The sequence below is a fragment of the Microtus ochrogaster genome, linkage group LG1, assembly GCF_000317375.1.
Source record: "Microtus ochrogaster isolate Prairie Vole_2 linkage group LG1, MicOch1.0, whole genome shotgun sequence".
Classification (NCBI taxonomy): domain Eukaryota; kingdom Metazoa; phylum Chordata; class Mammalia; order Rodentia; family Cricetidae; genus Microtus; species Microtus ochrogaster.
This window is the reverse complement of record NC_022027.1, coordinates 53,672,030-53,693,163: the sequence shown is the minus strand read 5'-3', so window position 1 is coordinate 53,693,163 and position 21,134 is coordinate 53,672,030. Positions and strand designations below refer to the sequence as shown.

General features: G+C 46.3%; 1 protein-coding gene across 1 annotated transcript in view; it reads left to right on the top strand.

Annotated features, from left to right (window-relative positions):
• Positions 1 to 3,990: 3,990 nt before the first annotated feature.
• Slc10a6 (solute carrier family 10 member 6) overlaps positions 3,991 to 21,134 on the top strand; it is a 19,899-nt gene continuing 2,755 nt past the window's right edge. The window contains exons 1-4 of the mRNA XM_005359622.3: positions 3,991 to 4,367; positions 12,972 to 13,090; positions 13,675 to 13,763; positions 17,980 to 18,152. Of these exons, the coding sequence (XP_005359679.2) occupies positions 3,991 to 4,367; positions 12,972 to 13,090; positions 13,675 to 13,763; positions 17,980 to 18,152 (758 nt within the window). The remainder of the gene's footprint in view (positions 4,368 to 12,971; positions 13,091 to 13,674; positions 13,764 to 17,979; positions 18,153 to 21,134) is intronic.

The window sequence follows — 21,134 nt, the reverse complement described above, 5'->3', positions numbered from 1 at the left end:
ATTATTTAAATATATGAAACTCACCATTATGTTGAACTCATTAAAAAGAATGAAGTATAGAAGGCCAGGATGAACCTTCCTTTGTTGTTCAGTCTGCCGCTGGATCTGTCTCCCCTTGCCTATTGTGTTTCTATAGCTTTGCCTGTTCGTATGTTTTTAGACAGGGTGCTGTTTTGCAGTCTAGCATGGCCTGGAGCTCATGACAATCCTCCTGCCTCAGCCTCCCAAGTGCAGGAATTATAGGTGTCAGCGAGCATGCCTAGATTGCTTATGTATCTTAGCAAGGCTACTGTAAAGCAGTGTAGAACCCATAATATATGCTAGGAAACAGTCTTTGTGCTTAGGATCGTGAGTGTTTGAACCAAGTAACTGCTTCACAAAGAGAACAAGTTAGGGCGCTGCCCTTTCCAGCACACTCTTCTTGTGTCCACTTGTTTATTTACTGCACACCTGCACTTAGTACTTGTATATACAAGAGTCGAAGGTTAATAGTGATGGGGTGTGGCATCTAATTTGAGTATCAGTAACAATGGGATATACAATAAAACTTCACGCTTTTGTCTTTTATTTTATGTTTTTGGGTTTTTTATTTTTTAAGACAGAGTTTCTCTATATAACAGCCCTGGCTGTTCTGGAACTCACTCTGTAGACCAGGCTGGCCTCAAACCACCTGCTTCTGCCTCAGGAGTGTTAGGACAAAAGGTGTGGGCTAGCATGTCCCATGTGTGTCTAGTTATTTCATAGTGTAGACTTTCAAGTGGCTTCCACATCTTGCCTCATTCACTATCTCGGCAGGCTGTTTAGTCTCCTCGATGACCATTTCCCTCACGGTCAACGAGAGTCCTGATGTGGTCTACTGGGCAGGTTGCTGGGAGGACCGAGTGACAGAGCCCACGGCAGGGCCCAGCGCACTGGAACACTAACGTGTCTGTTTCCATGGACCATCTGTGTTAGAATTTGTTCTCCTGTTGACAAACCTGATTCCTCTCTTTTATTACAAGTTGTGATAAATGTGCCCCCTCACATAACTCCAGCATTTAAACAACGGTTGGGAATTTATAGTTACAATCTAAATAACATATGATCTGGTACACTGAGGCCAGAAAAGACATCTAGGAAGAGGATAAAAGCTCTGTTCTGCACGGACGTAGGTGCAGGGCGGGCACTTGGCTCATCAGAGCTTACTTTCTGCTCCTGGCTGTTTCTGCCCAGGAAGGTGGATCCTGGGCTGTTCAGGGGAAGCACCTAGCAATTCTGCTCTCCTCCCTCTGCTGACTGTGACCTGGCAGGTCACCTTTCCTCCATATTTGGCTGACCTTCCGTTTCTTCGGTGTCCCTTATCTGCAAGCCTTTGGTATCTGTTACTCCCCATCCCTGCAACGCTAAGAACCCATATAGGAACTGCAACAGGGCGACAGTCTCTTTCCTCACGACCACACGTCATCAGGTCATTCTCTAGGGAAGGACTGCAGTTAACCACAGCTTCTTCAGCTTCCTTTCTTCAGCCTCCTAATTTTCTGCTTCTGGAAACAGTGACCAACTGTCCTTTTAGAGATGGCAAATGGAGTAAAAAATACAGGGGAATAAAAATCAGTCTCCTTTAGCTAGAAGTCATCACCTTGACCTTTCTTCCTGTTTATTTAAAAACAGTGATAACAATTGTGGGGTGTGTGTGTGTGTGTGTGTATGTGTGTGTGTGTGTATGTGTGTGTATGTATGTGTGTGTGTATGTATGTGTGTGTATGTGTGTGTTTGTGTGTGTGTATGTGTGTGTGTATGTGTGTATGTGTGTGTATGTGTGTATGTGTGTGTATGTGTGTATGTGTGTATGTATGTGTGTGTGTATGTGTGTGTGTGTATGTGTGTGTGTGGGGGGGAATTGAACCCAGGGCCTTGAACAGGCTAACCTTGTCCTCCACCACTGAGCTATACCTCCTCCAATAATAAACACTTCTGTTGATTATTTTAAGATAGCTGGGAACATTCTATTCATACCATTTTATCTTGATTTTTCCCCTTGTTTAACTATCATAACACTTTTACTTGTGAAAATGTTTATCTCTTAAACAGCCCATAATATCTCACTGCTAGCTGTGCCGTAAAGTCCTTAGTCTCTGTTTGGACATTTGCTTTTAGGTTTCTGCCTTATGAATACAATGTTATTATAATTAAGAATATGTGTCTAAGTAACAGGACTTCCATGGGTAAGAATGTCTGGCCCCAAAGAAGAACAAGTTAGCCTTTGCCAATATTTAAACTTATTTACTAGGGAACATCTTAGGTCCATAGTAACTACAAGTCTATTTCTATGTATGTTTCCCTTCCAGAAATATTGGATGACCTTTCAGCCTGATGTGTGACCTACAGGAGAATGTCTTGCTTCCCTCAGTTCCTACAAGCAGGTGGTTTCAGTTCTGGAAAAGGAAGCTAGGACTTGTGAGATTAGGGGAGCTCCATGACACTGAGCTAGACTCTCAGGTCTGGCAGGCTAGCCTGTGTCACTGAGCTAGACCCTCGGGCCTGGCAGGCTAGGGAGACCTGTGTCACTGAGCTAGCTCCTCAGGCCTGGTTCTGGTAAATTTTCTTTTCTAGGATTTTGTCTCTTTTCTGTGAGGTATCAGATTCTGAACTTTAGCTTTTGAAAAGATCTTGAGTTAGCCCTTTCATACTGGGTCATGTCTATGCAGCCTGTCTTTTCTGTGATTGCCAATTTCAAGATTTCCCTCCCACAGGTTTACCTCTGTTTTTAGGGGTGGGTAGAAAGGGGGAACAGGATCTTTCTACATATCCCTTCCTGTTCTGGAACTTACTAATAGACCAGGCTGGCCTTGAACTCACAAGGAGCTGCCTGCCTCTGCCTTCCCCGTGCTGAGAATTCCAGACCTACTGTTAGGATGTCGCCTGCACTCCACCAGCGCACACAATGCAGGCAGCAGCCCTTGAGCGGTTTGTCATGGGTTTGCTAGCCTAAGCCCGCAGTGGGCAATGAGCATCTCTCTTAAGGCAGCAGAGGGGTTGACAGAGTGTGCCTTGTTCCCACTCTGCTGCCAGTGAGAAGAGGGTGGCAGCTGACAGGAATTTTGTTTCTCTGAGTCCTATTGTCCTTGTCTGATGTCCCCTCGGACCTGGCTAGAACGCACAGAGGGCCACTGTACCACCTCAGGAGTGTTTTTAGACGACGTGCGTCATCCAGGCATTTCCAAGGCTCCCAGACTTCATCAGGTGGCCCAAGGGTGTGTGCCTCAGTAGACTCAAGTCTCCCAAAGAAAATGACAGCTCTCTTGAATAATGCCGGGAGAGACGAGTCTCCGCATGCTCTACGGGACACAGCCAAGTGCCTAGTACCATTTCATTCTTGCAGGTGTTTAATTATTGGCTTTAGACACAAGTCCTCAGAGAGAAAAAGAAGAAGAAAAAGGAAAGGCTAGTATAAAATCTCTCGAAATTATCCTCAGCCTCCTTGACATTTTCCAGACTGGCCTTGTTTCGCTTGTCTTTCTGAAATGCCTGTGAGTGCCGTGAGGCGTGGCTTTGGCACAGCTGTCTTTGTTTTTTCCTGACTTAGTCGTTCAGGCCACATAGAACGCTGTACTCTGGCTGTTTGAAATCCCTACTGAATTTGGAGAAATTGTGTCTTGGCATCTGGCCTATTTCCCTAGAACATGATGTGATGTTGTCAACAGGGGCCAGTCTTCCCACTTTGTCTGTCTCCTTCCCAGCACTTGAACATTCCGTGGTCAGTGAGACTAGAATGGAAAGGCACGCTTGCCATCCTTGCTGTGTTTCCTGCCTGACTGCATGGCTTTTATAATGTCACTTGTGAATAACTTGATCAGATTAGGCCGAATCACGGGGTTGGCCAATAGCAATCGGAAGGACTCTCCAGCGTCACTTGTTGCATGATTAGGAAATGCATCCGGATAGACCTGCCCTGTGCATGCTCAGGGCTGACGTTCCTCTTTGTCTCTGCTGTCTAATTCACGAGACGAGATGAGCGTGGACTGTTCAAGCAATGCCAGCTGCCCTGCCCACAGCATGGAGGACGAGCTGCCGGTGCAGATGGAGGGCCACGGGACCCTGAAGCTTGTTTTCACAGTGGTGTCAGCACTGATGGTGGGCCTGGTCATGTTCTCCTTTGGATGCTCGGTGGAGATTCGGAAGCTGTGGTCACACTTCAGAAGACCCTGGGGCATTGCGGTGGGGCTGATTTGCCAGTTTGGGCTCATGCCTCTGACTGCGTATCTGCTAGCCCTCAGCTTCTCTCTGAAACCCTTCCAGGCTATTGCTGTCCTCATCATGGGGTGCTGCCCTGGGGGCACCATCTCGAATGTTCTGACCTTCTGGGTTGATGGAGATATGGATCTCAGGTAAGACACAGCAGGGAAGCTGGGCAGGGTGCCCCTGTCTATGCCTGCCAGTCAGGGACACCTTTGGGATGTCTGGGTGGTTCTAAGTGGGAAGAGACTTGGGCAGCCCTTCTCGGTTCGGAGCTTGTCCTGCTGCAATCAGTTTCTGCTTTCTTGGCAGCCTTTTCTATCCTGAGTCATGCAAGGGACTTGGTTCATATGCAGCAACGATATTTCCTAAGCATGTTCTCCTTCTATGCCCATTGGCATTCCCTGGACATCACCAATAACACCATATAGCTGATGATAGTGCTGGTGATGGTAGCAAGATAAATCGTCAGGATGAAGCCCACGAGGTTCTGGTCTTTTCATTTTGTCTCTTTCGGCCACATTGCTCTCAGTGGTGTTTCCAGAAAACCCTTCTTGTGAAGCCACATTTTAAACGAGTGCAGAGGACTCTGGGCGGTTGACGACTGATTTAGGGAGTGGCGTGGAGCTCTGAGGATGACAACTCTCTTGTTTCCTTTCCTCCTCTGCGTTTAAGCTAGATTTCATGTCTACATATGGGGCAGATAAACACTCCAGGGGAAATGAAGCTTTATCAATTATCCACACTGTAACGATGGTGAGCGAATCACACAATCTTGGAGTCAAACGTTTTGATGAGAAGTAGAACATTTGAAGAAAGAATTGATGACTCATTATTGGGGAAAACAGAGTTAAAAACAATAGTCTTTCTGGATTTTTTTTTTTTTGCTTATATACACACATTTACATCCTGCCTAGGGAAAATGACCCATACAAATTTAAATCTTTGCATGTGTATACCACTTAATTGAGGCGGACTCTATGATGAATGAATGAATGAGTGAATGAATGAATGAATGAATGAGTGAATGAATGAATGAATGAATGAATGAGTCAGAATTGACGGCTGAACTGGGAGCTGAGCTTAGTGAGTCGGCTTCAGGTCTCGTTTCAAATTCTCTTGCATATACTGAATATTTAGTGTATTGAACAGATGTCACCTCTACATTTTAATTACAGACAAGAAATTAACTTTATGGCAATGCCTATTCAGTTACCCACTTATGAGAGAGAGACTTAAAAATTCCTGATAGTTTAGTATCTCCACTCAGATGCCGCGACTTGAAGCTCAGTGAAGCTGTCCATTAGCGCTCACACGTCAGTGAAGAAGTCTAGGTCCCGGGGTTTCTGGAAAGAAAGGAAGCTGGTGTTTGTAGGGACCGGGAAGCCTGGGCTTCGTCTTATCTCCCAGCTTCTCAGAGTCACCTTGTCAGTGACCTTTTATTATTCTGGAAAAACGTTCAAGTTGAAGAAGTAGCTCAACAATAGGAGTAGAGCAGAGTTCACGCTGGAGCAGAGCTCACATCTGGTTCACATCAGTTTGTAACTTAGGCAGTTTTTTTCCATGACATTTGGCAACACAACCACATCATCTGTTTGGAGTCTGAGCCGAAGTCTTTAGCAGGGTTTTGAAACACTTCTGTTCTGGGAAAGGGAATATTTATTGCCAACATCCTTGGCTCATCGGCATTGTCATAGTAACACCAGAGGACAGAATGTGTGTGGAAGACAGAGTGCGTTTTGTTTCTTGTTACCAACCCTATCTTATTTATTTATTTATTGTTTTATAGAGAGCAGGTCTCACATAGCCCAGGGTGGCTTTGAGTTCCTGATCCTTTCTGCCTTCAGTTCCCTAGAGCTAGGATTACGGGCATACGCCAGCGTGCCTGGCACCAACTCTGTCCTCAGTCAGCTTTGTTGTTATTGTTGTTGTTGCTTTTGTGTAGCCTGGCGGTGCAGGAACTTCCTTTGTAGGCCAGGCTGGTCTTGAACTCAGAGACGTGCCTGCCTCTGTCTCCCAAATGCTGGGATTAAAGGCACACGCCATCACTTCTGGATTAATCAACTTTTAAACTAAACTGAAAAAAGGGATTTATTTATTTTAATGTCTGTGAGTGTTTTGCTTGCATGTGTGTTTATGTATCACATCATGTGCATGTCTGGGGCCAGATGAGGCCAGAAGAGGGCACTGGATCCCTTGGAACTGGAGTGATAGATGGCGGTGAGCTGCCATGTGGGTGCTGGGAATCAAACCCGGGTCCTCTGGAAGAACAGCCAGTGCTTTAACCACTGAGCCATCTCCCAGCCCTGGTGTTTACATGCTGATTGTAGCAACTTGTCTGAGAACACACGCACATACATGTGAGACAGAGCCAGGTACACAGTAGGCATGCAGTAAATGTTACATGAGCCAGGTACACAGTAGGCGCGCAGTAAATGTTACATGAGTTAGGTACACAGTAGGCGTGCAGTAAATGTTAGCTGTTTTCCTCCTTTCTTCCTTGGCAAGCATTTCACCACTGACTGCCCCACCCTGTGCTTTTCCTGTTTCTGAAGTTCGATTTTGAGCTTCACAGACACAAACAATACAGAATAAATTATAAAAATGAAATAATAGTTACTTCCTTTTGTATTTTTGAGATGGGGTCTTGCTGTATTGCTCAGGCTGACCTCAACTTCAATGTATAGCCCAGGCTGGCTTCAAACTCAGTATGTAGCCCAGGCTGATTCTCCCAGAGTAGGAATTTTAAAGTGGGTCCTAAAAGTTAGATTTCAGAAGCTTATGGATCTAGCACTAATAAATGCTTAAATCTCAAGAAACAGAATATTCTGTGTTGATAAGCGGAATAATGTCCGTGTTTGGCACATTGCTTCACAACTGATTACCAATTTAAAATCACATGGAGGAAAACTCAGCGGCCAGGCAGTGACAATCATTCTGGAGGAAATCGAAGTGTGCTTCATCCCACATCTTTATTTCACAGATGGGGAAACCGCGGCAAAGCTCTTAGAGATGATCCCAAGTACAGTTCTGTTGCTTTCACTCGCTTCATTCAGTCCGCGTGTGGTTTTCCACCCGCATACCTTGACCGGGTGTTTCGGACTTGAGCGGGTGTCCACACGCTGGGTATGACAAGGCCAGGTACCGGGCACGGAGTCAGGTACACAGCAGGCCCGGGGCCCACTGTGCTTCTTCCCAAGGCCTGGGCTTCTTGCCTTAGTCTTCGGCTCCTTCGCTTGGTCCTCTCTTCCCTCTACCAGGCCCACCCTTTAGCTGAGCTGTTCACAACTCTGGCTCCCTGCCATCCTCCACTTCTGCTTCCTGGGGTCAGGCCCTAGTGAATTCTTCCATGGCCAACAGCTACACCTTCACAGTGTTCTCTCCACACTCAGGCTCTCTGTTATTGTTTCGTTGTAAATAGATAAAGCAGTTGTCAACTGTAAGCCTCTTTCTGTTTCTCTCTCTCTTTTGTACAGTGAACTTTGTTGATGGTATTCAGTACTTGAGAAAGTAGAGTTCCCTAAGCCCCTCCCCTTCTTTTGGGGGTCTGGGATGGAAACCAGGAGGGGAGATGCTCAATGTACTGGGGACTGAATGGGACAGGGACTCCCCCACAGCTGAGGGCCTTTCTCTTCCTCTCATGTTCTTGCTGGAGTTGGGTTGCTCAGGGATTCTTACTGCTTGGAGGCCGTGAGGACTATGAGGGGCACCACCCAGTCACTGTTGCCAACTTCATTGTCATACCAGGAAGTTAGTCTGATGTCACGCTAGGAAACGAGTTTGACAAAAGTGGCTCTTGAGAACGATGCCCAAGTTGTCATGGAAGACTTTGGCCAGGGGGCCTGCTGACACCCAGCACGAACATGGGGGTGTCATCTCAAGGGACAAGGATGATGAGTCTGGCTCTACCTTTCAAGGGGGACCCAGTCTTCTCCACAGTGGTGAAGACACTCATGGATTCCACAACATACTTGGCACCAGAATTACTCCATTTGATATTGGAAGGCTTCACTCCTGGAAGATGGAGATGGCCTTCTCATGGACAACAAGGTTTGTTTTCTTAGACTTGACTGTGCTGAGGACCTTACTGCGTGTGGAATCATGCTAACATACGTAGACCCTGTAGTTGAAGTCAACAGAAGGGTCACTGATGGCAACAATATCCACTTCCCCCTGGTGAAGGCAGCTCTGGTGTCCAGGAGCCCCGATACGGACAAATCCCTTTGGCCTTTACCATGTTGGGACTGGCACTACACGGGATGTGGCTCTCCCTAGAAAGAGAAGGCAGAGCGCCCGGCCTCCGTTCTTGGAACTGGGAATGATAACACTTCCATCATGACATCGTGCCGTGTGTTCGCAGTGCTTACTGAACTGGCCAGGTTACCGCGGCTCTCCAGGTGTATTCCCAGGAATGCCTTAGATGCAAGTGGCCTCCAGTCCCAATGAAACTGCTCATTGTTCACTAAACACACCCTGGTTTGCCCATCTCCACCTGCCCATGTTCTTCAGATACCCTCTGGGTTAGCTGGCCTGATCTGTCTGCTCCAGTCATAGTATGAGTTTCCCTAATTGGTCTAGAAAGAAACTGCAACAGAACACTGTGTCTGCTCAACGTGCCGAGCACCACGGGGCCATTGATCTCACTGCCCCTCAGCTTCCATGTTTGTTTGGATTTGTTATAAGATAGGATCACATAGCCCAGGCTGACCTCAAATTCCATTCATAGCTAAAGATGCCTTTAAATTCCTAATCCTCCCACTTCTGCCTCCCAGTTGCTAGAATCACAGCCTTGGGCCTTTGTGCCTGGCTCTCGATTCTCATATTGGTAGAGGACTCTCTGAGGTTCTCTTTTATCTTTAGATCATTATACAATACACACAATATAATGTAGCATTTGAGCAATATTAAAGTGACATTAGGAACATTCACGTTGCACACCCATTCCCTTTATGTCACGTTTGACTCCCGGATGTCTTCTATACGTGACTCACAGATCTGTCTTCTGGGTCTGGCTACTTAGCCGAGCGGAATACCCTCTGGGGTCATCCTCCTCAGAGCGTTCGGTTACAATTCCTTTCTGTTTGCTGCTGAACACTCTCCACTGTGCACATCTTGCTTTGCCTGCTCGCTCCTCAGGAGGCGCTGAGTTGGTTCTTCCTTTCATGTCCTGTTTGTGACAAGGTCTCACTGTGTAGTCCTGGATCACCTGGAACTCAGTGTGGCAATCAGGTCGCCCTGGATCCTCCTTCCTCTGCCATCCTGAGTGTTGGCATTACCTGTGTGTGCCACCTTTTGACTATTGTAAATGATGTGACGTGACACGGGTGTCCAACGGCACACCATTTGTGCCCTTGCTTTCAGCTTTCCAGCGTGGACGTGTGTGGAGTAGATCAAAGTAGTTTAAGCCCCATAGGAAAGGGCCAAGGAAGGGACGGTAAACCCAAGCCTCTTCCACCCCCCACTTCCTTTTCCTTTATGAGATGGTCTGACTATGTAGCTCTGACTGCCCTAAGCTCACTGTGTAGAGCAGGCTGGCCTTGAGTTCATAAATACCCGCTTGCTAGCCTATGCCTCCTGAGTGCCCTATCCAACTATCTGATGGCGCTACCTGTCCATTGTCCCCATCCTGCCAAATATGTAACTTTTTAGTCACCCGTTGGAAGGTCTTATCACTGTGCAACTTGCTAGCCGTACCTGCCAGGTCTCTCAGTTCCTTGTATGCCCAGTGTCAGCCTAGTGGTGGCACGGCCTTGATAAATGGGAGTGAGAGACACGGTGGCAGTGTCTTTTGCCAGTGTTACAATAATTCCGCCCCCCAACAAACACTGTTTATTAATGCGATTCAGGACAGCTCACACAACATCTAGATATCTATGGAGGATGTATGTGTCTATCCTTAGTTACAGAGAGGATTCTGAACTTGAGTGGTGGTATGTGTATAGCACGGTGGCCAACTTTGATCCATAAAGTTCTCTTGAGCTTCTTTCCATTTTATTTTTTTATTTATACTTATTTTTATATTTATTTATTTTGAGACAGGTCTCATATAGCCCAGGCTGGCTTCAAACTTGAAACACGGTCAAGGATGACCTTGAACTTCCATGCCCGCCTCCCCTCGCTCTTCGCCCTCTGAGTTCTGTGATTACAGGCATGCCTTTAGTTTGGAGAATTGGAGTTCTTGATTTTTGGGGCTTAGAATTGAAATAACATTTGAATAACTTAAGTCCCAATTGCAGAATGGTATTGACTGCTGCCTTCTAGTGGAATGTGTGGCTGTGGCATTTCCTTGCTGTAAGGGAGGTTCAGGATTTACCTGTTTGTCCAGTCTTGCTGGACCTGTCTCATTCTCTGCAATAGTTGCGGATGGCTCCATTCTTCCTGGTGCGAGTGGAATCTTGTTCTGTGGAGGTCAGATAATGCCAGCGATTTTTCCACCATGTGAACAGTGGAGAGATTCAAGCAAGCCACAGCCTCTGTTGATGCCTCAATGGAATTTCTTGGCAGGAACTGTAAGGCGTGACTTCCCACTATGCATGGTGCAGTTTCTGTGCTTCTCCAACATGGTCGGTATTTACAAGGAAACGGGAGGGCACCAGAACTTCTCTCGTCCCTCTGGAGCCACCATCAAATGTATCACAGATCAAATTATTCTATGGAGGTTGGGCACAAGGTTCCACAGCTTTTTACAGCGAGGAATCTCAGCCTTTCGTTGCTGGAGCTAAAACCATATAGGGGTGGCATGGAGCATTCCAGACTCCGCAGTTCAAGATTGAAGTGATGCAAGGTAGGGTTCTTTCCAGGAGTTGGTAAGCGGAGAGCCAAGGCACACAGCATAGGTCAAGCATTTGGAAAACTTCCCTAGCTACCATCTCCATGGAAACAGGGTACCAACTCCATGGAAACAGGCTTGAAAGTTGTGTCAAAATGCTGAACTTCCTCTAGCTTAGCAGAAGACACCTTTGTTTTGTTTTGGGTGTTTGGGATTAGCCTCAGAGACTACTCTGAACAGAATAAAATATTTTTAGGCTTTATGTAGAGTGCAAACTATGCAGGATTTTTTTAGAAGAAAAAAATTTGAAAAGGAAAATTTACATGGAAATACTGACCCTGTATATTTCTTTTTCAAGACAGAGTTTCGTTGTATATCCCTGGCTAACCTGAAACTCACTCTATAGACCAAGTTGGCTTCAAACTCACAGAGATCCACCTGCCTCTCCCTCCCAAGTGCTAGTATTAAAGGCATGTGCCACTATTGCCCAACAACCCTATATTTTATGGAAACAATATAGTCAAGAAAGTGTGGAATTTGTTTAGGAAAAAACAAAATTACTTACCAGTGGGCTAGATTAGAGTTTCCGAAACATTTGTGAATAGACTTGGGCATTTAATCAGCATATGCTGAAGAAGGCACTTCGGCTTAGTGAGAAAAGTGTATGCACACACTTGCTCTCAAGACAAAAATAGCTTCATATCTTATAAAAGAGAAACTTAAAATGAGTTAAATAGATAAACACAGCCTGTCAGGTACAAAGAAGAAAACGTAGGGGTGATGTCTGAAGGCCCCAGGAATGGAGGACATCCTTACAAGGATGAGAACTTAGACACTGTCTGTCGTTTTGTTTGTTTTCTGAGACAAGGTCTCACAATGTAGTATTGACTGGCCTGGAAACTCACTCTGTAGACCAGGCTGGCCTCAAACGCCCAAAGATCCACCTGCCTCTGCCTCCTGAGTACTGGGATTAAAGGGGTGTGCCACCACACCTGGCAAAAATACACAACAGCTTTAGCTATATAAATATTCATTACGACGAATATCATGAGCAAAGCCAAAGATGAAGAGTAAATTTATCGAAAAGGTTTGAATCATATATAATCCTATCTACCCTGATTGTCAAAGAGCTCCCTCTAGGTAAGAGGAAAAGGCAGACTGTGCAGGGAGGAGGGTGAGAAGAGGCTGGAAGTCTGAAAGAGGGTGGGCCTTGGAGAAGTAAGTGTAATAATAAGCTTACAGTGAGATCTGCCTGCTCTCAGGAGATGTCAAAGGGCCTGGCCACATCTCGAGCAGTCTGCTCTGCCAACGCAGGCTTTCTATCTAACAAATAGAACATTTGCTTTGGAGGTGCCCCGCTACAGAAGAAGGAGTCATTTCATGTCAATTCCTGTTTCTAGTCGGAAGGAGAATTTGTATCCAGTCCACAATCTCTCACGGAATCCCTGTCTCAGATTCCATACCTTGCTTCATGCTTTCCAGTGTTCCCCATCAGGAGCCAGAGACACAGGCTCTTCTGTGGGGAATCTCACACAAGTCTTCCGACGGCTTCTTAATGTTTAATAGTACTCAGCACAAATAGGTGTTTAGTTACCTCTTTGGTATTTTAACTTGTCCTATTCAAGTTCCAAAGGGGGTTAAGAAATTCTGGCTTGCTTCCTTTAGACCCAAGAGCAGTGAGCTCTGAGTAGTCACCCACAATCCCATGTAATTATTAGGAAAATGGGTCTTGTAGTTGCTTTGAAAAAGTGGGTTCTAGGTATGGTTTTTGGTAAAGATTACATTTTTAATTAAATCTTTGAGATGGGGGGGGGTCTCACAATGTAGACCAGATTGGCCTTGAACTCAGAGATCCACCTGCTTCTTTCTATCCATTCCCGGGATTAACGGCATGAACCACCACATCCGGCCCAACACTGCATACTAACGTAAGGATCACCTCTCAGCTTCTGGCTCTCCCTCCTAACCATCTTCATTCCGCTTGTAGCATCAGCATGACGACCTGCTCCACAGTGGCTGCCCTGGGGATGATGCCCCTCTGCCTCTACCTCTACACCTGGTCCTGGGACCTAAAGCAGAATCTCACCATTCCATACCAGAGCATAGGTCTGTATGGGGTTTGTGTGATGGTTAGAAAGAGCAATGGCAATCATATGGATAATTACAGTTCCCTCTGTGTGGTTTAGCATCATCTAAACCAATCCTATTACATTCTGGGTTAGTGAGGTTCGGGAACTTGATGAAGATCAGGCAGCCTCGCACTGAGATCCTAACTCAGGATTCTGCCTCTAGCATCCAGACCCCTGTGTGCTCGTGTTTGGTGGTGGAGTGAGATACCCGAGAGAGAACGTTTGTGAGGAAGAGAGGTTTACTGAGCTCACAATATGTCTCACAGTGGCTAGGTGTCCACACACCACGGTCCATGTTCTTATGAGCCCTGCTCTGTGACTGGGAATTAAAGAGACTTAAAGGGGCCACTCTCATTTCAAACATACTTCTGTTGTCTCAGAAACCCCCGTGGTTGGTTGTGAGGATTGCGGTGGCCCAGGTGTGATGGAATTTATTGGTAGCACACACTCTTCAAAAGTTGTCTTTCAAAGCTGTGAACTAATTGAAATAGGAATTGCTGGGAAAGTGTGGGGCATTAGGGTGAGAAGGGACACTGTCTGATAGATTTTCTTTCTTTTTAGGAATTACCCTCGGGTCTCTGATTGTTCCAGTGGCTTTCGGCATCTTTGTGAATTACAGGTGGCCAAAGCAAGCGAAAGTCATTCTTAAGGTCAGCATCCCCCGCCCCCTCTACACACAGCCCACCACCAGACACAGAGACGAAAGGCTGAACCAATGAGCTGTCCCAGTACAGTCGTTTCCCGCCCTTTGACCGGGAGCCTCGCCGCGTCACTCCCATTGGCCCACACACATTTGTGACACCATGGAAAACATGATGCTCTTAGTGACAGAAACACACAGGCCTGAGACGGCCAGGACCTGTCCCTTTCCTGGGCTTCCCACAGGCACCAGCAAGGTGATGCTCCTCCCTGTGCCGTACACAATGGAGCCTCAGTGTGTGGGAACATGGAGGACTTCTTAGGACAGGCTGAAGGGCTGTCTGGCCAAAGCACTCCCAGGCACACACCACTGGAGTTGTAACTGGTATACACAAGCAAAGGCCACTGACCTCATCAGGTACCCGGTGTGAACGACATCATCCCGAAAGTGCTGAGGGGTGGCCAAGGAATGGTGGGAACCTAGAGATCCTTCCTTCCCTTGCTGTGCAGTGCTGCCGTTTGTCTTTTGACAAACCACCCAGAAGACACAAGTTCACGCTTCTTCAAAACTGAAATAGAATCTCAGCTGTATTTTAGATTTACAAAGAAATGAGTGTTTGGGGGTTAATTAGAAGTTCGGCAAAAAATGTCTGTTTATTTCAGCTTGGAGTTTCTGGTTTGGTTCAGTCCACACTCACTCTGCCTGCAGGAGCTGCTTTCCCTTCCCAGGAGGACAGTGTGCATTGTTCTCCAGTGAGAGCAAGAGAGGGGGGGGGCGGGGGGGTGCCTGTGTGCGAGCATGGAGCCCTGGGCTGTACTCACAGGATAAGGCCCCTTCCTTCCCATGCTCCTCACTGTCCCTTTAAAAGGAGAGCATTCCTGGTGGGAAATGTTTACAGAACAAGAGGACAGTGTAATCATGGAAACTTTCTTTTCAAGTACTTTGTCATTAATTATTTTTCCCAAAGGGGCATTAAGCGGCAGCAACAATTGAAAATACCCCAGTTTAGCCTTTCTGTGCGCTTGTGGTCTTGGAGTCAGGCATGGTGGCACATGCTTGCAATCCCAACATGTGGGGGGCAGGAGGATGGGAAGTTCAAAGTCATCTGTGCTACATAACAAGCAGAAGCCCAGCCTGGGCCACGTGAGACTCTATTGTCCTCTTCCCGCTAAACAAACCTTTTCAGCAATTGTATGGGATTTATGTTAAAATATGTCAAATAATATGCATAAACTAGAGCCCACAGTTCTATCATTATTTTAGTCTTTTTAAGATTTTGAAGCAGCATTTCCCTGAGTAGCACAGGCTGGCCTACGGTCATAGTTCTGCTGCCTCAGCTTCACAAAGAGGAGACGATACATTGTGTCAGGCCTATTGGCACAGCCTTTGAACTTGAGGCAGAACATCACTGAGGCACGAGTGTGTGATGGAGGAGAGCTGGTCACTTCCTAGAACAAAGAGGACACTGGTAAGGGCCTAGAACAAAACAATCCCAGGGACCTGCCCCTCCCCCAGGCACCTGCCCAGAAGGAACCTGTTCCCCAGGGATCTATTTAGTTAATCCTTTTTCCTTAAGTTTTCAGGACCTTTCAAAATAGTGCGAATAGGCTTTAATACATTGTCTTAGCTAGGGTTTCTATTGCTGTGAAGAGACACCATGACCATGGCAACTCTATTAAAGGAAGGAGAACATTTAATTTTAGAGGTTAATCCATTATCGTCATGACAGGAAGCATGGCTGTGTGTAGGCAGACATGGAGCTGAAGTTAGTTCAACATCTTGGTGGCAGGCAGCAGGAGACTGTGTAGCACACTGGACACAGCTTGAGTAAAAGAGACCTCAAAGCCCGCCCCCACAGTGACCCACTTCCTCCAACAAGGCCACACCTCCTAATATGCCTCTATAGACCAAACATTCAAACAAGAGTCTATGGGGGCCATTCTGACTCAAACTACCATACATAAGAACATGCAGGGGGCATTTCCTGTTCAAACCATAATAATTAGTTTCTGTTTTCTTTAGTACTCCAGGGGCTCCTTCAGTTCTGAATCATTTCAAGTCAAGATTGACAGGATTTTAACTAAGTCCTCTTCTACAGAGTCTGCTATCCCATGAAACTGATGAGAGCCTGCTAAGATCCAAATCGCTCTCAGTCTCCTGGGAATTAAACTCACATGTTAGAAAGTTTTGGATTTATTGCCTTTTTATTTCTTTTTTTTTTGAAAGAGAGGACACAGTGTGGTGGAATATTAATTTAAGATGTGTTACATTCATTAATGCTGTGGGATATTTGTTTAATGATGCAAAGACGTGTTACATTTGTTTGATTAAATAAAATTAACCCAGAGTCAGGAGGCTGAGTCAGCAACTAGCTGACAGGAAGTGGTAGAGAGGAGCCATGTGTAGCTAGGGTTCTTTATCTGGCACCTCAGCACGTAAAGGTTGTGATGGTGTGACGTCTAAAGACATCTAAGAAACCATTATCATGGCCACCCGTGCAGCAGAGCCCTTCCTAGACCAGAAGATCCGCAAACAGTCGTTATCCTTAGCATCTACTTAGCTTTAATTGTCAGCTTAACACAGCTCTGTTATCTGAGAAGAAAGCCTCAATTGAGAAATTTCCTGGACCAGATTGGCTCTAGGGCATGTCTGAAGAGTTTATCTTATTAATTGATGCAGGAGGGCACAGACCACTGTGGGCGGCACCATCCCTAGGCAGATAGTCCTGGGCTCTGTGAGAAAGGGAGCTGAGAGAGGGAGCTTCAGGGATTCAGCCCCCAGCGGCTATGAATGCTCCCGCAGATGGCCTGCCCCCTACCTGCACACTGGCATCCGTGGATGGCCTTCCTGCCCCTACCTGCACACTGGCATCCGTGGACGGCCTTCCTGCCCCCTATCTGCACACTGGCATCTGTGGATGGCCTTCCTGCCTCCTATCTGCACACTGGCATCCGTGGATGGCCTTCCTGCCCCTACCTGCACACTGGCATCTGTGGACGGCCTTCCTGCCCCCTACCTGCACACTGGCATCTGTGGACGGCCTTACTGCCCCCTATCTGCACACTGGCATCTGTGGATGGCCTTCCTGCCCCCTACCTGCACACTGGCATCCGTCGATGGCCTTCCTGCCCCCTACCTGCACTGGTACCTGCGAATGGCCTTCCTTCTCCCTACCTGCACACTGGCATCCGTGGATGGCCTTCCTGCCCCTACCTGCACACTGGCATCTGTGGACGGCCTTCCTGCCCCCTATCTGCACACTGGCATCTGTGGATGGCCTTCCTGCCCCCTATCTGCACACTGACATCTGTGGACGGCCTTCCTGCCCCTACCTGCACACTGGCATCTGTGGATGGCCTTCCTGCCCCTACCTGCACACTGGCATCTGCGACTGAACCTTGTGGGTTAAGAAGAGAACATGTGGAAGTGGGAGGGAGTGGTGGTAGTGAGACAGGGAAGATGGAGGAGGAGGAAATGTGGGTGGATTGATTAAAGTCCATTGTATGCATGTATGAAATTCCCCAAAATAAAAAGATGATTAGTTTAAATGTATTTTAAAGTCTTCAACATGTACCCATGAAAGATTATATATTTATATAATACATAATGTATATATAATATGATTGAAAAATATTTCTAAAAAAGAAAGAAAGCTAACTAAACATTAGGCTGAGAATGCAGCGTTTCTCTGTGATTCCTGCCTTGAGTTCTTCCCCTGAATTTGTCAGTATTGGACTGAGACCTGAAGACATAAGGCAAATAATTGTTTTCTCCTCTTAGTTGTTTTTGGTCAGAATGTTTGATCCCAGTAAGAGAGAGGAAACTAGGAGGCACCAACGTTAGCTAACCTGGGCTCCTTACATTATTTCTGTTATCTCCTATTTAGTATTTACATGTACTATGCCTGAGTATCTTCTGTACCATTATACACTGTTTCTGATCAGAGACAAGCCATCAGAAATCTTATTCTCGGTTGTACATCTCCTTCATCATAGCTGAGCCCGGGAAGAGAAAGCATCTGCCTCCAGCATTCACTCCTGTTCACTGGGCACTGGGGAGCACACCCCATGTTTAAGGGAAGGAAGGTGATTTTAACAGAAAATTGGATGTAACAGCCTCCGAGGTCTTCTAAAACTTCTAAAGCTTAAACTTTTACACTGGGCACGGCTTAGCAGAATAGAGCCTCAGGTGTGACTACCAAGCACTCACCTGTTGCTTTGTTGCAGGTCGGGGCCATTGCGAGTGGCATCCTCCTTCTGGTGGTGGCAGTCATTGGTGTGGTCCTGGCCAAGGGATGGAATATGGACGTCACTCTTCTGCTCATCAGCTTCATTTTTCCTTTGGTCGGCCACGTCACGGGCTTCCTGCTGGCATTCCTCACCCACCAGTCTTGGCAAAGGTATAGTTACCTATCCTATAAGGTGTGTGTGTGTGTGTGTGTGTGACTCAGAATGCTAGACCTGTGAGACCAGGCACAACGTTACCTCTTTGATTCATGCCAGGCTCTGTAAGCTTTTCTGAAGCAGGTGCATCAAACATACACCATGGCAGGCTTTGCTGGTTGTGCCAGGAAACAGGAAAAGTTTCGCTTTGCTTGTGGTCAGGAAGCTCATAATTCTTTATGTAGACAAAAGCCACAAGGATGGGGTTTGTCTGGTCAGGGTTACTATTGTACCAATGAAACACCTTTACCAAAAGCCACCCAGGGAGGAAAGAGTTTATTCAGCTTACACTTCTACATTGTAGTCTCACTGAAAGAAGTCAGAGCAGGACAGGGACCTGGAGGCAGGAGCTGGGGCAGAGGCCAGGAAGGGGAGCTGCTTACTGGCTTGCTTCCCATGGCTTGTTCAGCCTGCTTGCTAACAGAACCCAGAACCACTTGCTCAGATGATCTCTCCAGAGGGAGCCGGGCCCTCCCTCATCAATCACTAATTAAGAAACTGCCCTACAGCCAAATCTAATGGAGGCATTTTCTCAATTGAGGTTCCCGCCCTTCAGACAGCTCTAACATGTGTCAAGTTGACGTAGACTAGTCAGCACAGGTTCTAGTTTATAAACTTCAGATTAGGGCTTTAGTATAGCTTGCTGATGTCTGAACAGTTCAAGTCCAGCCAGGACTGCATCGAAAGACCCTGTCTCAGTTACGAACCGAACAGGGTATGTGTGAATCCCATGGATCAGGAGCAGGAGTGAACTTGTTCCGTTCAACCCAGAGATCATAGCAGGGCATGAGTAAATATTAAGAGATTAAATCATTGTTCATCATACCAGATTTTAAAAGAATTACTAGTTATGAATAGTATGTTTAAGAATTTGTCTGAAATATTATCATTTGGATTGGAGTATACATTTATAAATATTGTAAAAATTTTTTAAATGATCATACTTCATGTTGGCATGCATGTCATGGATGAATGTGGTGATTTAATAATGAGGGGGAATGGTAACAGAAAGTGGCATAGGCTTTCTGTACACAGTGTTCTGTCTGCATGTATGCCTGCAGACCAGGAGAGGGTGTCAGATCTCACTAAAGATGGTGGTGAGCCACCATGTGGTTGCTGGGAATTGAACTCAGGACCTCTGGAAGAACAACCAGTGTTCATAACCTCTGAGCCATCTCTCCAGGGGCATAAGCTTTCTGAAAGGCAACTGCTACACTAGCAGCCTCATGTGTGCTTATGGATATTAACCCAATACTTTTACTCTGGTTGAGAATAGGGTCTTGCTATGTAGACCTGGCTGATCTTGAACTCTGTGTTTTCTGGTCTTAGCGTCTTGAGTGATGAGATTAAAGGTGTGCATCACCACAATCAGCGGGAATCTGTTCTAGAGTTAGCTCTATCAGATATACACATGAATATTGATATAATAAGATGTTAATTGCTGTACCCTTTCTATAGGTAAAAATGGAAGCAATTTAAATATCTAACAATAGGGTCATGTTTATTTATGCAGTGTGCATGTGATAGGCATCAATCGCAATGCTCCAGGGTTTAACCTAAGTTTAGAATTTTGATTTCTACTTTGTGGGAAAAAGGCAAAAAGAATATGGAAAAATACTGGAAAAAAAAGGCAGTTTAGAGCAGGGAAGTTAAGGGTGATTTCAGTTCTCCTGGGAATATTTCCTCTTTTTCAGTAAGTGGATTCATTTTTAAGTCAGGAGAGCAATTACAGGAAAGTGCCTGGATTCGAGAGGCTGGGTGGGGAAGGCTCAGGTTGGTCTTAAGCTGCTCCCACTCTACCAGGGAACACTGCTGAGCCCTGCACACGCACTGGGTGAGGCCCCACCTCGCCAAACCCCGCTTTCTTCTTGTTGCAACCTGACAGCAGGGAGCTATGATTATCCCACTGATGAGCAAGCTCTTCAGAGATTAGGAATGTAATCGAGTTCCTATAGCCAGAAAGTACAGTTGGGATTCGAACCCGGGTTTGCTTCCAAGGTCAATAGTTAGGAGCATAGGCTACTGAGTGATGGTGACTGACAGCTGAATCTGAAGACAGATTAAGAATTCTTATGGCCATGTGCCGTCAGCTATCTTGTCTCCCCTGGCCTGACAAAGATGAGGCCAGAGATAACTGCATTTGCACTGTGAACAGTCTGGTCCAGGTGAGTTGCAGCTTTTGAGTTTTATGACGTCGAGCTAGGAAGTTTGAGGGAAGTGCGCTTTGCATGAAGGTAGGAGCAATACAGTGTGTCACAGAACTCGCCACTAAAAAAATATTCCTGCCCCATGTCACACCCTTGCTGCGTCTACCTGGAGTCCTGGCTCCACCGAAGTACTCTTAACCTTCCCCTCATATACGAAGGCTGCAAGCTCCTCGCAAGCTGGAGACAAAAGTAACGGCTCAATCCACCCTCCAAGTTTGCTTCCTGCCATTGCTTCCTTTTTCTCTCACTTTTCATTTTCAAGTAAGGCTTATCCCATTTTCTGTGATCAGAAAACCAACAAATGTCAAAAGGTAGGAAACGAGAGAACGTTATCATTGCATCTTTCACCGAAAGCAACCTTTCCCAACACTCATTTTTCATCTAGAGCTTTGGCATGCTTTTTAATTTGTTTAGTTTCACACCTCTGACTCAGTTTCCCATTCCTGTTTCCTCCAGTCCTCCTCTGCATGCTGACTGGCTTGTGGTACATGGGGCTTCCTGAAGAAGCCATGCTCACACCTGGGTCTGCGGCTTTCCTTGCTGCCACTCCCGATACTCATCACCTCTTCAGGTTCTGTGGCTTCACCACTTTAAAGCTTTCTGGAGCCACTGCTGCTACTTTGCTGAGTTCTACAGCATCTCCTGGTCATTGTTCCCTGAGTTCTACAGCATCTCCTGATGACTGTTCTCTGAGTTTCTACAGTATCTCCTGGTCATTGTTCCCTGAGTTCT